The sequence below is a fragment of the Pteropus medius genome, unplaced genomic scaffold (assembly GCF_902729225.1).
Source record: "Pteropus medius unplaced genomic scaffold, Ma_sr-lr_union100, whole genome shotgun sequence".
NCBI lineage: Eukaryota > Metazoa > Chordata > Mammalia > Chiroptera > Pteropodidae > Pteropus > Pteropus medius.
In genome coordinates, this window is record NW_024349519.1 from 18,285,402 (window position 1) to 18,303,886 (window position 18,485).

The following is an 18,485-nucleotide window of genomic DNA, read 5'->3' on the forward strand; positions in this document are numbered from 1 at the left end:
TTAAGCTCTTTGCTTCTTCCCTTTCTATTAATTAACTCCTACTCATTCTTCAGATCTCAGTTCATCAAATTTACTTCCTTGAGAAAGTTTTCTCTGCCATCACCACACCTGCTAGATCACGTCTCTTATATGCTTTCATAGCACAGCATTCTGTCCTTTATAGCACTCACCAGAACACATAATCATGTGATTGAATTAAAGTTAGTTCCTCCTTCCCCAAACTGGAAGTTTGCAGAGACCATACCCATTTTCGCTCATAATTGTACCTCTAAGAGCCATGCAGAGTGCCTGGCACTTAATAGGTATTCAATAGAACTTGATTGAATGAATTAAAAGACAAATAAGTTCTAGAAGTCTTTTCCTGATGAACAGGTATATTTTTGTAATTAATTCTAAATTTAAACTTAAATTTAAACACTTAAAAAATTTTTCCCACCATTGACTAATCTAGTAGGCTTTTATTCAGGCATTCATGAATCAGACAGCATCCAATCTACCAGACAGAAAGGAGCTACGAAGAGCTGTACAAGGTGAGAGATTTTTATAGACCAAAGCTAAGGGGAACAAGGAAGTTATACTAGGCACTTGCTGATAGGTTAAAGCAGGACTACTTTCTTTATATGGGGTAAAGGGGAACTCGAGTGCTGAGTTAGGTAACTTGTGCTGAGCAGGCAAATGCTGATTGGTTGGCCTAGGCCTTCCTTTTCTGGGAGAGCTGAGCATAGAAATGTGGTTAAGTTTTGGTTTGCTGACTTGAGGCGTAGCATGAGTGACTCCATCTTGGACCTACTTTAGATATTTTTACAATATATATTCCAGAATTTAATTTTGGACCATGATGAAGTGGCTGGGACTGAATATACCCTCCCTGTGTAAACAACTGGAAAATTGGACAAAATATATGAAAACTGTTTTCAGACATTGGACAACAAACAGTACACGACTGTGATCCCTAAGAGAAGAGAAACAAATAAGGCAAGCTCTACTCCCTTCCCCCCGCACCCGCTACCCCACAATGGTAAAAGGAGGAAAATTCCAAGCAGAGATAGCACTCAATTCAAAAGAAGAAAAAAAGAAAAGAGGACTGAAGAACAGATGGGACGACAGAAAACAAATAGCAAGATGGCAATTTAAACGCAAGCATATTGATAATTACATTAAATGCTAATAGTCAAAACAATCCAATTAAGAGACAGACTGTCAGATTGAATAAAAAAGCGAGGCCCAACTATTGTGCTATCTATAAGAAATGCACTTTAAATATAGACACATATGGGGTAAAAAGAGTAGAAAAAGATATACCAGGCAAACGCTAATTATAAAAAAAGCTAAAGTTGCTATATTAATATCAAAGTAAAGTTAAAAAGTGACATTTCATAATAACAAAAAAGTTAGTTCATTGAGAAGATAGCAATCCTAAATATGCATGTAACGAATATCAAAATTTCAAAATTTACTAAGAAAAACCTGACTGAACCAAAAAGGAGAGATAATCCATAACCACAATTTTAGTTGGAGCTTTGAAAATGACTCTCTCAGTAATTGATATCATATTTTTGGGTTTATGGTTTTCTCTTTTTATTTAGTTTTGAATAGATCTATAAAGTTTTATGGCTAAGATTTGGAGGTCTCATCAGATGGAAATGGTCTATACCTTGATTGTGGTAGAGGTAACATGGGTATAACATATTTGCCAAAAAAAATTTACTAAACTATACATTTAAAATAGTATGTTTTATTTTAATAAATTACAGCTTATTAATAGTTTATCTAAAAAAATGTAATGGTTAAAAAAATGCAGCTTCTTTGGATAGACTCCAGACTTAATGAATCATAAATTTGGGATGGTGGGGTTCAGGAATTTATATTAAAACAAAATAAAATCCCCAAATGATTCTGTTGATCAGCTAGGTTTAAGAAATGCAGATAGTTTAGAAAACATGGATAGTCAGGCACATTTTAAAATTCGATTTTAAACAGTATAGTCTTTAGGTCTCACCATTTTATGAAGCTAAGTGAACTCTGTCCTTGAGTGCCCTTGACCTTCATTATTCTCTTAGCTTCAGTTTGATCTACTCTCTGGTCCTTGCTCCTTTCTGCCCCCAATCCTCATGTTTATATCTTTATTGTTTCCAAATTTTTATCTTCTTTACTTTTGTAAAAGGAGGTAGAGACCATAGTTTATATATTCTTTTTACAAAGTATATACTCTGATTTTCCTATGGTTTGCCCACAGGAATCTTATGAGAATCAATTACTGTCACTTTGAAAGCAATTATAGACCTCCTTTGAGTTTTCCTGAATGTTTTGGTCCAGATAGCGTTAGGGTAAAAGTTTAGGATTTTTGGACAAGATAGATTTATACTATTAATTTTGAAAATAGGGCTAGATTTGATTTCGAAATGTAACTGCAAATCGTTTATTACCATGTCTTATGTTACTTATGAACCTCCTATCAGTAGCCAAACAAAGGAAACCACTTGAACTCCAAGGAGAGCCCTGTGTTTCATGTTGCTGTTCCTGAGATTTCTTTGGAAATGACATATTTATAGTATCAAATTCTACCGGACCAATGTGAATAACTTTTTACTTAGCGTACTCACCCAGGACTTCTTTTTGGCATGCAGATCAGTTTTTCTTCAGAACCAGGTTCTTCATGATTTTGAGCCGAGCTGAATCCTGAAACAATTCTCATTTGGCTTCGCTGACTGAGCTTTGGTCAGAAGATTGAGAATATGCTGGAGTTTGTTCTCTTAGAAAAAGAGGTGGAATGTAACAGACTGCAAATAACTGTATTTTCCAAAATGACTTATTTATGATTTTCTCCTTATATTTGGCTTTGAATCAATCTTGGAAGTTTTATGGCTAAGATATGAAGGTCTCTGCGGGGGCAGGAGGCCTCTCAAGTTAATTTTAATCGACTAGTTAATCTGTTTCACATCTAATGAGAACTTAGAAATGAATATTTTAAAAAATGTTTTTTATTCTAAAATTAAGACATGATTGTCAAAAATTTATTTGAGATTTTACTTTTTAAGAGAATATAGAAATCTTTAAAGATCTAGAATTAACATTATCATGTATATCAGGTTTTTCTGTGAATGCATAGTATACACATGTATTTTTAGCAAAACGGGATCCTGTGAAATAATTATTTTATAATCTGCCTTTTTCACTAAATATAGTGAACATAAAAAAATACATATATATGTACATATATAGACACACACACACACACAATGAACATGATTAACCGTACCACAATAAGTGGCTGCATACAATGCACATTCTCTATTTAATCAATTTCCTACAGGTGGACATGTAGGCTGTGGGCTATTTTTTGCAGCTTGGCTCACTCAACACCCACGTCGACCTGCTTCTCACCGCCCTCCTCTATTCCAAAAGCTGGAAAGATAATTCCTTGCTTACCCGGACACTGGCCAAGTCATTTAGTTCTGGAAAATGAGACAGAAATGGAAGCAGTTGATAACACCTCCTGGGTAGAGCAAGAAGAGAGTATTCCTGAGTTTCCAACCAGCCCTGGGCTCCCCCTGTTGGGACTTCTTATGGCATGAGATAAAGGGACCCCTTAAACTACTAACAAAATAAGACTCACTGGATTATTTCTTTAAGATACATTCCTAGAAGTAGAATTGCTGATCAAAGAACATGAGTTCTTAATGCTTTTGAAAGGTTTTATCATTTGACACTCCCACCAACCTCATATGAATATACCCCTTTCTCTATACCTGCTAACTCTGGATATTATCACTCTTTTTTAAAAAAAATAGATTTACTGAGGTATAATTGAGATATGAAGAACTGCACACACTTTAATATGCACAATTTGATGAGTTCAGACATATGCAAATACCCATGATACCATCACCACAATCAAGGTAATAGACATCCAAAACTTCCCAGTGTCCTTCTGTCCCTTTGCAGGTTTTGTGTGTGTGTGTGTGTGTGTAAGAACACTTAACATGAGATCTACCTTCTTAATTTTTTCCCAGCTTCACCGAGATATAACTGACATAACATTGTGTTGTTTACCTTTTAACCAATTTTGAAGTGCACAATGCCATATTGCATTATCACTTTTTTTGCACCATTTTCCAAAATGATGGGTTAAAAAACTGTATCTCATTGTTTTAATTTGTTTGTCTTTGATTGCCACAGATGAGCATCTGTTCGTATCTTTATTGAATGCTTGTATTTCTTTTCAAATTTCAAGTGAGACTACTGATCATACTGGAATCAGTTCCTTTCCCTCATCTCTGCTTGGTGGCAGTCTTGGGGAATATGGTGAGGGGCCAATTTGTTGAAACACTAGCAACTCCATTTATGTCCCTGGCACTTTCCAGTAGGATATAACAGGCATGAGCTCTGTCTCAGGCCTGCCCTTTGGCAGTTTCCAGATGCCTCCACAACCCCAACACAGTTGGTAATAACTTAGATACGTTATTTCTTAAAAAAAAAAAAAAAAGAGCTGGGGAACTTTGAGCATCTGCTACTTAGGGCACACCTTGAACGAGTTTCTGGACAGCTTAGTTGCTACTTCAAATACAAAGAAATGAGTTATTCATTTTCTTATGTTAGGTAGAACCAGTCAGCTAAGAAGTAGAAAATAGCAATTTCTTATAAATAACACAAATGTCTCTGTATAAATCACATATTTCAAATGGTGTAATTTGAATGGATAATGACATGGATTTTTTTCATGGGTGCTACTCCATTTTGACATAGAATAACATGTCTTCACTTACCCATTTTTAATTGTTTTTGTAGTTACCTGGGCTAACGAGAATAGGGAAGTTTGAATTGGGCACAAAGACTAACTTCAAAATTCAAATACACTTGGGGATCGAGGGGATCCAAAAGTATTTGTGGAAGCTGACACAGCCTTTCTAGACCTTTGCATGTCTGGTCACTGCCTTTCTGAAGCATTTTCCGTGAATGATTCACAGCCTCCAGGACCCAAGAGAAGCCTACAGGCTCTGGATGGCATTGAGCCTGGGGCTTTCAATTAAAGGAGATGCCATGATTTTTGCAAGCAGTTATCAGCAAGCAGCATTTTTTCCTTGGGGAAAATGGGCTGCTGATATCTTCTATTTGTCCCACTGGATCTCCTATTTTTTAGCTGTGCCTTGTAACAGGAGGCTGACTTGTATGGACTGTATGCGGGGAGGTTCTCAAACTTTTGGGTCTCAGGATTCTCACATGCTTACCAACTATCCATTGGTATTTACTGTAGTAGAAATTGAAGCTAAGAAATGTTAAAATATTTACTCGTTCATCTAAAATAACATTAAATTCATTACGTTAAAATAAATACCATACTTTTTAATAAAAAACATTGCTTTCCGTTTTTGTAAATCTCTTTACTATCTGAATTAACAGAAAGCTAGATTTTCACATCTGTTTCAGCATTCAATCTGCTGAAGTACCACAGGTCAGACAGCCTTTGGCAACTCCACTAGTCTCCTTTGAGAGAATGAAAGTGAAAAAGGCAAATAACACCTTGCTGTTATGAAAATAGTTTTAACTTCAAGGATCTCCTGAAAAGGTCTTTGAAACCCCCAAGAGTTCCCGGCCACACCCAACACAACTCCTATGACCTCTGAATCCCACTGGGTTCAGCCAGTGAGAGCCTGAGCAAAACAGTGGAGTGATAAGACAGTGCCTTTAGAATATTTATTTTCCGGCTCAGTCCCTGAAGGGTTGCCTACACTAAGGCTGGCTTTGTCTCTTGAAAAGAGAGTAAGGGATTCTCTCAAGTAACTCCACCCCTCATCCCTTTGGGCCTCAGGGTGAAACATCTTTTGAGCTGCTGCAGTCAGTTTTTCTACATTTAGTAGATACCTTTGTAGATAAAAACTCCTGAATTTACCCTTATTTTATACCATTACACAAAAATGAAGCAAAAATTCCAGTCTTACTATGTGCCAGTGGTGTAGTCCCCAGAGCATCAACGTTAGTATCACCTGGGAACTTGTTAGAATTAGAATTCGATTTTTTGCAACATACTCCAGAATGATGGAATTAGGAACTCTAGGTATGAGGCTGTTATTTGTATTTTAACACGCCTCTTAGGTGATTTCAATGCTACCCAACTGTGATCCAGTTTGAAAACAAACACTACTCAAACAAGGTAATTAATAGTGCCCTCATCAATTTAGAAACTAAAGTTAGCCCTTAGTCACAGATAATGGGAGCATTTACATGGTGCCAGGCACTGTTTAGAACACTCAACACATTAATTCACTTAGTCCTTATGACAGCCTTAGAGTGTAATAATAACAATTAGTTGACCAATTTTTGATATCTAGAAAAAATTACTCATAGAGAGGATAAGTACCTTGGTCTAAGGGTACATAGCTAGTTAAGTGGCAGAGCTGGGTCTGAACCCAGGCAATCTAGTGCCAGAGTCGGTGCTTCCAACCAGTACACAAAAAGGGCCAGATCAGTAACAAGGGTCTGCAGGGGGCTCAGGTTTCCTAGCAACAGAGGTGGTAGAGGGTCCCTTCCCCCATTCTGCCTATACTGTTTCCCAGCACTGGGAGAACTGAGAATGACCCCTCCCTAGGAAGCAGCTAGAATGATGAGTCCTCGCTCAAGTAGACCGGATAGGCTTTTCTGAACCTGGTTAATAGAGAACATAAGGAATTTTCCAGTAGCTTGTGAGGCAGTCAGCTTGTGAGGAACATAATTCGGGAGTTCTAAACTTAAATGTCCTTGGCTTGAATTACATGAAACAGTCTTGCTGTATTCCCCCACTGCCTCTGACACAGTCTTTTACCTTATGTCTTAGGTTAACTTTTCACTGTAAATTATTTTAAAATTAAAGGTAGAGAGGGGGGTGGGGGAAGTAGATGGGGTAAAGGGGGTCAAATATGTGGTGACAGAAAGAAATCTAACTATAGGAAGTGAACATACAGTGTAAATATATATATGCCTGTTAAAATGTGCGGCTGGAACTTATTGGATTTCGTTAAGCAATGTCACCATAAAAAAAATTTTAAAGTTAAATTTAAAAGTTAAACTTAAAATATTTTAAGTTTCTGCTTTACCAATACAAGCCACACACTTCAAAGATTAATTTTCAGCCTACAGATAAAAGATGTCATCCATTTTTTTGAGAGAATTCTGGGAAAGCTCCAAATTACTTTAGGATAGCAAGAAGTAATTTGTTTCTGCATTAAGTGAATCGATTTACTCCTTATATATTCATACACTTGTTCAAACTTGTTCAATAATAAGTTCCTCTGCCATGTGTTAAATCTATATAGAGCCTTTATATGATTAAAGTGATATATATGCATAAATCAATAAACTTACATATTTTAATGGCTACTTTAGGGCAGCAGTCTTTGAATCAGGGCTAGGACGATTTCATTGGATGCAGTATCTAGATTGTTATCTTTAATATGAAACTGCTGCCTAGAACAGACTGCCCCCCCAAGCTTCCTGAGGTCAAGGCTCCCCTTTCACATTAGCTCCTTTCTCCTCTACACATGAAAAAGTTACCTCTCTGAATCTTGCTCTTGGACCTCAGGGTGTAAAATCTTCTAGGATGGTGAGAAAGCAAATAACTGCAATGGCCCAGCAACAAGATTTCACAGAGATGGTTGGAATAAGAAATACTTAAATTTGACATATCATAAACTGTTGTTATCAAGTATGATTGGGGAAGTAAAATGGAAATATAAGTTCAAGGAGAGAAAGTTTGCTATTAAAAAACTTGTTTGCATTTTTAAAATATGGATGAAAGTATCAAAGCAATATTTAGATTCTGTTGAATGTTTTTATAAAACTTGTAGGGGAACACGCAATGCAATATATATGTGCCTTACTGTTAAATTGTACACCTGAAGCTTACTGGATTTTGTTAACCAATGTCATAAAAAAAATAAAAATAAACTTTTAACAGTTTTATTTTTAAAGGCAATATTTACAATATGCTAAAAATTGCACCTTTTTCAACTATTTTAACTTATGAAAAGTTGTAGATGTCAAATTGAAAACGTGCAAAGGGGTATATGTTTAAAAATATTTTTTTGGATATTTTTAATTGGATTTAATTGGATCGGACAAAGAAGCTGAGGTACATATATACAGTGGAATATTACTCAGCCATAAGAGATGAAATACTGCCATTTGCGACAACATGGATAGACCTGGAGATAATCATGATAAGCAAAATAAGACAGAGAGAAAAGGTTGAAAACCATATGATATCAGTTATATGTGGGATATAAACCTAAAAGCAACAAACAAACAGGATAAGCAAACAGACTCATGGACATGGACAATAGACTAGTGGTTACCAGAGGGTAGGGGGGAGGGGGTAGGTAAGTAGGGGATTAAAGGGGTCAAATATGTGGTGACAGAGAAAAATCTAAATATGGGCAGTGCACACCTGAAACTTACTGGATTTCATTAACCAATGTCACCATAATAAAAATTTAAAAAATAAAGAGGTTCAAAGAATGAAAAGAAAAAAATCCGGGGGGATGTGCAAGCAAAAAGTTTGCAGATCGCTCGCTCATGGTTAATTTTTGACCATCACAGGAGTTTGACTTTCAACTTTCTATAAACTGGAGGCAAGTAAGCTGTGGGGACTTGAATGTGATGACTGAGTAATCAACCCAACAGGGCATGCACTAAACTTTGGTGCTTGTTCCTATGCCTGAGAAGTTGCTCTTGTGACAGATCCCCCCACTTGGAGAACTTGCCCTTCTTAACCATGATCTCCCTATGTCCTGGGTTCTCTGAGCCCTTCTCCAATAAGAGAAGGGGAGTTGGGTAGGTGAGCTTTAGGTGAGAAAGTATTGATCTAGTTCAAACATTTTAGGAACTATTAGTCCCTTTTACTATATCCCGTAACAAGTCCCTGGGCTGACTTCCTGTTTGTACACAGGGTTTTCATCTGGCTTTTTGAAATGTTGACAAGAGTTACAACTACTTTAGACTGCTTTTTCCAAACCCCAGGCAGCCAGGTATCCCAGTATGGGGCAGTTTTCCTTCTTGAAATAGTTTAAACAATGTGCTTAATAAAACCAAGCCAAAACATACACCACACACACAATATTCGAACAAAGAAAAACCCCAACAAAAAACAAAGAACTGTCCCCCCAATACACTGGCAAAAGATCTGCAACAATGACTTTATTGTAAATAAAGGGAAATAACAATTTGTTGACTATTTCCTTTGAGAAGACTTTTATGTCACATCTTCAGATAAAGGTTAAACATGTTTAATACGTGTAAACATGTTTATTTGGATTCAGATAGCTAAACACTCTCCTTCCATTTTAGCCTCTCTTTTCATTCACTTCTTATAACATAGACTGTATTTATCTGCATTTCTTTTTGTGTGTTTGTTTGGGAGTAGATGAATTTTTATACATCTGCATTTTGAATTAAATCTAAGTCCTTTTAATATAGCATTACAAAAAAAAAAAAAAGGGAACACTGACCAGTACCAATTGAGTTTCAGCCATTTTATATAGGAATCCAAAAACATCAAATTTCCTTGTACCCTGGGAACAATATATATAGCATGGACAAAAGATTATAGAGGAAAGAAAACGTAATTGATTCTGAAGAGCGTGAACATCTGCAAAGAATGAATTGTAAGCGAAAATGATCTCTGAGGGTCCTACTTATGATGAAATGGTTTCTGGTTACTCATGTCAGAGAAATGACCCTCTACCCTACATGCCCTCTCGAGGTCCAATCCGCCGAGAAGAGCGAGACTGCAGATGCTTGAAGCTAGCTAGCTTCTACAACTTGGAAACAAACAGAAACAGGTGTAGAAGACTTCATAACACTAAATTTGCCCAGTGGTGTTGAGCTTATGGCCTTAAGAGGAAAAGTCAGGAAAACTATATTCTTGTCCAAATTCCGTCATTAAATGAAATGTGATTGTGGCCAAATTAATTTATCTCTCTGGGCCTCGAGTTCCTTAACTTTGACATGGGAGGGTTTAACTAGATGACAGAAAAGGTCCTTTTATGATGTTGTCTACGATGCTAAGATTAACAGATCCTTTTTTTTAATTTCAAGAAGTCTCTTGGGCTTCAGAATTTCCATTTTAGATGGAAAGAGCAAAAATTCTAACGCGAGTGATATAGGAACATCAACATTTATTTAACATGATAAAAAAGAAATGAGATATGAACATTTGCATTTAAACAATAGTAAGTAGCCTTTAATACTTACATTACATGTGCTCATTGTATAATATATACACAATGAACATAATTACATTTGTACACAAACTAAGTACTGGATTTGAAAACCTGCTTATTGCTGTACACATCTATTCCAATGAAGTATAAGGCCAGTACTTCAAAATACCTACATTTTAAATTGTTTTTCAAGAAAAAGTAAGCGATAACATTTGTGTTTAAGCTGACAAGAGTGTGGCAGTAACTGCTGACATTGCAATCTGACTGAGAAATAATTATAGCAGAAAACGGGACATACTTCACTTAGCAATAATAAAATGGCATATTTTAAATATATATATATATATATAAAATTTTTACAAATCAAGTGTGAAACAAAGCATTGCAGTAGCCGAAATGGGAACAAAGAGGAAAAAAAAGGGAAAACAAGCTTCATTGGAAATAACTAAATTGAAGTACTGAAAAGAAAAAATATAACTCCACCTAGACTTTAGAAACATCAAAATCTGGATATCAGCAACTATGTAAGCTCTGGCTGAGACCGCACAGGAAAAAGCACCTTTACTTATGTGCTCTGAAATCATAGCAGCAAGCTGGTGTCAGAATAATAACCTTGAGATTACAGAGTGTACATATGAGCCATTAAAGCTGTTTTGGAATAAACATTTTCCAGAAGTGATAAAGTGATGCTCTGTGGCCAAAAGCATCAGAACTATGAATTTCATAGATTTAAAATATACTGTACAATATCTTCTCACATTGCTGAAGGTCATGTCCTTAAGTTTGAATGGTTTCAACAGAAGTCAGTATAGCTGAAAAGTAAAGAGAGGGAAATTTACTTTGACAACTGCAAGTTAATGAACGACCATTTCCTAAAGTAACTGAGGGTGACATTCTGTAACAAATACAACTGACAAGCGTGGCCATGAAAATCCTAAAACATAATACAATTAAAAGACATTTTTCTCTTCATTTCCATAAGCTTAATTCACAAAGCAAAGAAACATAATACAATTAAACAATAATTCGGAATAAAAATGTACTCAAATTTGTGGCTAAATCCAAAAGATCAACAAGATGAGCAAAGATGTGCATAACTTCACTATAATATGTAAGAATATATTAAGCTACCTACACAGTAGTGTCATTTGTAAAACTTTCCTAAGTTCTGTCAAAATTACTATTAGAAAGATGACATATGAACAATAGGAAGATATAAAATAAGTTTGAGTGTTACTACTAGCTTGTGGTGGCTGCAAGCCACAAGACTGGAAAATATCTGGCAATAACTATACCTAATTCTAGTATGTAATGCCACTGGCTCTTGGAATAAAAGTAAAACAGAACAAAATCCAATAATAACAACTTAAGGAACCTGGAAATGTACTCGAGTTTTATCTGTGAACATTCTTTATTATCAGAATGGTCTATGTACAATGAATTGTAACCTGTTTATTGAACCAAAAGATAAGGAGAGTGGCTTTTAACGTACATTTCTCCACTAAGATAGACAGAGGCCATTGATCGACTCTTCGTACAGGAATCAAATGAGCATAGTGTTTATTATTCCTATGTCTGCCGTTATTCTGTCACTAATGGCAACTGTCATTTCTGAACATATTAAGTTAAAAGTTTAAATATATGACTGACAGAGGCAAGACACAGGTAAGACTATAACAAATAGGTTGTTTGTAATTCCAAAAAGGATGTCAATCCTGCATAGATACCCAACTGACAGCAAACAAAGCCCTCTTCTAGGCTGCAGGTTGACATAATCTCAAATAAAAGTTACAAATATGACAAGACAGTTAAACATAAATCCTTTTGGCTGAAAGCAAGGGCACAGATTATAGCTGCTACAAAAAGGTATGAATGGAAGTAGATTTTAGGAAAAAAGCACTACTGAATAAATGTAGTCAGGTTAGTACTTGTACTTATTTGAGAATCTAAAAATTAGAGAACGTGTTAGTCACAATGCTCATAAAGTCCCTAAGTTTTTTCTCTGCTTTTAATTGTATAACACAGAAATTGGTGGTGACCCCAAAGCACAAAACATTACTAGATCTCATAGATACTGTGAAAGAAAAAAGTGTGTTATGTACAAAAGTGCAGGCAGAATTTTGTGATTGTATAAAATTTTAAAGTAAGACCACAAGATATTATTTTCAGCTTTGAAACTGTGGTCTAAAGAACATTATTCAAGAAAGGCTTTCTCCTTCTCCTTGTCCCAATCCATGGCTATTTTAGTAGCTGTCTCCCTGACTTAATATTATATTTAGAAGTAATTTGATAGATATTAAAGATTAAAATATTCCATCTATCTAGCCATACCATAAACATTTCTTTGTCCTTTAAAATAATTAACAAACTCCCAATGCAGTCGATATGTCACACTAACTATAAAAAACATTACTCAATCAACATGTAATGACTTAAACAGAATTCTCAGATCTGACTATGGAAAGGAACATTAAGTGGGAACACAGCTGCAAAACACTGTGAGGCTTGTCTTGGCACAGGCCATACATACCCTCTAACTTTTGCTGTTTTTAAAGATGATGAAATAAGAGACAGAGAAAATGCTGTCACGTAGCAAATCACTGGGAGGACCAATGTTGGAAATGTGAGTTACTGCTCATGGTTCAAATACATGGCCTACTTACTAGCTCTGCCAACTATCCATAACCCACAGTCCAAAATTAATCTGTTTTTATTCACTAAACTAACAAATGAATAAAATTCCAGTCAGAAATTCTATAGGTAAAGTACAAATGCAAAGGGAAACGTACTTCTGAGACTACACACACATGAAATGTGATCCTTCTGTGAGCTGCGGCTGAGTGGATGGAACCGGTGATGCTGAGGACTCAGGCGACGAGGACAGACTTTTCACTAAAACATACCAAGAAAATAAAAATCTTTAAGACACACTTGGGGAAGAAAATCTAATGCTGTGACCCCACACAATAAGAACACGTTTCGAGAAGGAATTAGTTGTATTTGGGTTCTGTTATTTAATAATCTGGGAACTGACTGTTCAGTATAAAATGTCTCTTGAAGACTGTTTAAGCATTCTTTCCCCTTGTATACCTTAAATTTATACAATGTTACATGTCAATTATATCTTAATAAAATTTGAAGAAAAAAAATTTTTTTTTTTGTTTTGTATTGAAGTCAATTTTCAGGTGTCTATCAGTGAATTACTCTTGTCGGGTCTCACTCTTAAAAGCCTTTTTAGTTCCATGCAACTAAACTCTACAGATGTTGTGCTTTTAATATACCTAACACACCACTTTGACTGAGACCTGCCACAACAATAATTGAGAGTTGTCAGTGACAATTTAAAAAAAAAGTGAGAATTTCTGTGTATATCACCTTATAAAAGATAGAGACAAAGGAAAAGAGAGTGCTTAATATTGGTTACAAGGGGACACGATGATGTAAATTTGCATGTATATACATATATATATATGACACAGACAATGCTCTACCTAAGAACAATCCTGAATAAATGAACATCATTGTAGTTACCTTTCTGAAAAATGATTGGGAGATGGGGTGGGATGGGAGGAAGGATTGCTAGGAATGATTTTTGAGAAACAAAGCTGATTAAATGCACTAGTGGTAATGACCCCCTATACCCATCCCTCACCAAAAATCCTCAAGAAAAATAAAGGAAAAAAAAAAAGATACATGAAGAGTCCAAAAAATATCAAAAAAGAGCATAGAAAATTTTAATTTTTAACATGCTATGGATGACAATCTTCTATTATCAGAGAAAACCCCAGATGTGGATTATAATCCATTACTATAATAGGAGTGAGAACAAACAAATCCGTTCTGCCAGTTTAGATCTTCAGTCTTCTATAGATCCCAAAGTGGTGGGTTTGTGAACACTGAGAATCCAGCCTCAGAGAAACGGGTAAATTTTCCAAGTAATGAAGGATATTCTTATTAGAAAAAATTTATGGTATGTGTTAAGATTAAAAGCAAAACCAAAAGCAAAAATGAATGAACTGATTCCAAGCCACAACAGCATCTGTGTGGATCTGGTTGGGTTGACAGAGGTCACCCTTTCCTCCTTTTCCCAGTTGCATCCCTCCTGAAGGTGTTTATGGAAAGGCAAAAGGTTAATTTGTAATCAAAATACTTCAGTGGCTTTCTTGCTAGAATCACTACATGGGAAATAAATTCAGAGGTTCAGAGGAAGCACCAGTGAGAAATTCATGAAATGTGTAATATCTACCTGCCATTGTTTGGTTCCCTCTAGAAGCCTCAGGAGTTAGTTCATAAGAAACAACACTTTCTTCCTGCTCATGAATACTGTCCTTTGTATCTTCTTCAGAGTGGCCTTCTGATTTATGATTTGTGATCTGTGTTTCATCTTGAGGGCTAATGAAAATAGTGACATTTTAAAAATTATTATAGAATGCTATTAATTTTTTCTTCCAATTTATTGTTATAAACAATTTTTTAACCGTATAGAAAAGATGCCATCATCTATATTTTACATCTAACATTTGCTTGCAATTGATCTTTTCTTTTTTCCCTTCTTATGAAAATTACAAACATAAAACATATTAGAGTGAATAATATGAAACCTATGCCCCAAGCTTCAATAATTATCTACATTTTGCCAATTTTGTTTCATCTAAACCCCCAAATTATTTTTAAAGCAGATTCCAGATATATCATTTAATCTGTAAATACTTTAGTTTGTATCTATAATACCCACCAAATATACAATCAGTGTTCAAATTTACCTGACTGCCTCATAATATCATTGTTATATTTGAATCGGGATCCAAAGACTGTACAGTATATTTGCCTGACAAGTGTCTTAAACTCTACTTTAATCTAAAACACCCCACCCCACACACCCCTTTAAGTCTCTGCCACTTATCTGTGAAGAACCTGGTTTATCTGTCCTGCATAGTTTACCATATTCTAGATTTTGATGATTGTATTCCTTATATCTTTAATAAACTGCTATGATTTTGAGGCTTGGTCAGATTTAAGTTTTGGGGGAAGGAAGGCAAGTAATATTTCATCAGGTGGTGTCATGCACTATTGCATTAACACGTTGTCACTTTCCATGATGTTAAAAACGATCAATGAGTTCAGGGGTTATCAGCTTGATCCATTCATTGAAAGTTCCCTCTCAGATTTTTTTCACCTAACAGCTTTAGCGGCTGCTGAGGGATATTATTCAATTTCATTATTTCCTTAGGGTTAGGAAAGCAGTTAGAGTCTAAGTTTCTCATTCCTAATTGAGTGAAATTATTCTAAATAGGAAAATATTTCCTCATGAACTCTTCGGCTACTGTTTGGGAAAGGCGAGATAAATATTTGATTCTTTCCCTGTATGTATTAAGTTTTGGAATAATAAGTCAATTCCTTAACATCGCCCAGATTGGCCAACAAATTATTTTTTTGTTGTTGTTGGATCATTATGAATGCACAGAGTTTTAATATATTGGATGTGTTTCAATCTATGCCTATTAACAAAAATTCAGCAGATATTTTTTTATTAGCTATTGCCAAATATTTTTCAAATTCAATCATGCTATTCATTGAAGAGATGAAATCATTTCTAATAACATTATATCATAGCATTTCTCTTTACCAGCACTGGTAATTTTTTAAGGGAAGGTGGAGTGAAGATATACGCTTAAGAAGGCTAGATAACAAACACAGCTAAAAAATAAATAGCAAATCACTGTAATTTCCGGAACACTTATCAGACAACTTAGACTTCTGATTAAAGTATGTCATTATGTAGGCAATGCTGAGGTGCTTACTTTGCTACAGCTTATGTGCCTTTGGCATTTAAAAAAAAAAGTATTTATTGAATACTTCACAGGTGCTAACGAGGCAGTGTTAGGTGCTATACATTATTTTCTTATTTAATCCTTAAAACACACTCGTGAGACAGATACTACCAATGTCCCTATTTTTACAAGTGAGAAACCTGCAGCGTAAGAAAGTTTTATAACTTGCTTAAGACCTGCAATTCCTAAGTAGCTATATGGGGACTGGGATCTAGGACTTTTTGACTCCAAAGTTCACCATTTTTAAGCAGTTATACAAATTTGTGAATGATTCTTTTGATTATTTGTTTTCCTTAATGATTACCTGTATGAAACAGCCTCAGGTATTTTTTCTTTGTTTCTTTCTTTATCCATCACTTCCTCAGAATTTACTCCATTTGGCTCAGGTTTGAAATGTGTTTCGTAAAAAACATTTTCAGTTTTTTTAAACTAAAGAATAAAGAAAAATTTTCTTTTTCAAAGCTTTCACACCACATTTAATATTAGACAATCTAAAATGATTTCAAATAAAAGTTTATTAAAAAATCATACCCTGTCAAATGTCTATGAAATATAAATTTAGATTCAAGTATATTAAAAATATTAACATTCTTCACTATTGGGATAAAAAGTTATTTAGCCAAAGGGATGAAGCACATTGCTATTAGCTAGTTGTTTTGGGATGTAAAATTCTCTAACTGGGTTAACAATAATTAATTCCAGCCTTGACTGGTCTTTTATTAAAGTTTTAAATCAACCAAATTATCTAAAACTGATCATTTCACTTAGATCTTTGGCATCTGTGACAGAATGAAATATTACCACTTGATCTAATCTTCAAAAATCTACCCCTTTGGAATATCTGTCCTAAATAACCTCTCTACCTCTTTGCTGAAATCCGTATTTTGAGGTTCAGCTTCTTTTAGTCGAACGATTTCTGCCGCAGGAGTTTCATGGTTTGGTTTTACGTCATTTTCTCTAATGACAGGGTCTAGTTCCGTAATGTTGTCATCTTTCCTTCGAGTCTGTCCAAAAGATATATAGCATTCTTAGATTCATACTATACTGCTATTTAGATGGCACCTGTTAATTTTGAAAAAAAAAAACTAGATCTTTACTGACAAGGAAGTTTCCTTATGAAAATCAACAGAGGATACACATACATATATACATACACACACGCACATGCACACACACACGTACGTATATATACACATACTTTATATCAGTATATATATATATATACATTAATTATATATTGTATGTAGCATATTAACATATGATACTATTTCACATGTTTTAAAATCCTCATCTATTTTAAATCGTTCATGTTGTAATTTGTAGAATGTGAAGTTAATTCAACTGTTAAAAAGTTGCATCTCTGTTAGCAATGCCTGCTCTTGCTTAGATGAAAGGGAATTTCTGTGAGGACAAGGAAGCACTTTCAGTTGACTCATATCTATTAATAGGGATAGACTAGAATGAAGCTACTGAAAAGGTGTGCTAGTTGGTTCTACATGAACTGGGGTAACAATAATAAGTAATGGAATGGTGCCACTCTATAAGGCGAAGTTGAAATGTGATGAATAGCATAACTTTTATTTAGAAGCTCTCTCCTGCTACAATCTAGGTCATGTTAAATTAGGACAGAGTAATACACATATTGGGAGGGGAATTAGGGATTATCTTGGTAGCCTGCAAGGCATTTTATATTTGCTAAAAGCACTTTTATCTTTTCAGTATCTCTGTGAAGTAGATAGGGAAAGCTGAATCATTATCTGATTTACAGTAGAGGAGATTAAGTCCACAAAGGGGGAAAGGAGCAATTTTCATTTTCCTAAGCTGTCTTAGCTTACTTATTATTATAAAAGTTAAATAATATAAAATAACTATTCATCTTGTAGTTATCTGAAAACCCATAAAATATGTAACTATGATTCTAAGATTCAAGTGATATTAGATTTTCACACAAGAATGATTAAATGCAATTGATATACCTGGGTAATCCTGAATAAATTATCCTTTAAACTTGAAGGACTTTGTAAAGGTGACTGGTCTAAAGCACCAATAACATTTAATCCTTTTTTCTTTTCCCTTAAGCAGGCTTGCTGATGTCTCCTTATTCTTTCCATTTGTTCTTCCACCGTCATCCTAGGTCGAGTACTTTCAGCTAAACAGAGCTGATCCACTGCACTTCTTGGTCTCTCCTTTAAATTAAAAATAAACATATAAACACAAAGACACTGAATAACTTCTGAAAGTATGCTGGAATAAAAAAATCTCCTAAAATGCATTTCTTTTGTCTTCAGAATCAAAAGTGGAGGTTTCGAATATCATTTAGATAACACCAGAAATGCTATTTTATCCTTAACTGGTAACTGGTGATGCATGGTCAATGATGGAAAGAGAAAAGAGGAGAGGTAGGAGAGAAAGAAGAGAAACTAGTGAGGGAATTAAAAAAAAACAAAAAAAACCACAAAGG

General features: G+C 34.9%; 1 protein-coding gene across 7 annotated transcripts in view; it reads right to left on the bottom strand.

Annotated features, from left to right (window-relative positions):
* Window positions 1–10,131: 10,131 nt before the first annotated feature.
* The window catches only part of PLEKHA5 (pleckstrin homology domain containing A5), a 191,266-nt gene continuing 182,912 nt past the window's right edge, over window positions 10,132–18,485 (bottom strand). For all 7 annotated transcript variants that reach the window (XM_039882571.1, XM_039882568.1, XM_039882566.1 and 4 more), the window contains 6 exons: window positions 18,001–18,210; window positions 16,888–17,028; window positions 16,329–16,453; window positions 14,440–14,585; window positions 12,983–13,085; window positions 10,132–11,005 (listed from right to left, as the gene is read on the bottom strand). In XM_039882571.1, coding sequence (XP_039738505.1) covers window positions 12,991–13,085; window positions 14,440–14,585; window positions 16,329–16,453; window positions 16,888–17,028; window positions 18,001–18,210 — 717 coding nt within the window. In that variant the 3' untranslated portion in view covers window positions 10,132–11,005; window positions 12,983–12,990. The remainder of the gene's footprint in view (window positions 11,006–12,982; window positions 13,086–14,439; window positions 14,586–16,328; window positions 16,454–16,887; window positions 17,029–18,000; window positions 18,211–18,485) is intronic.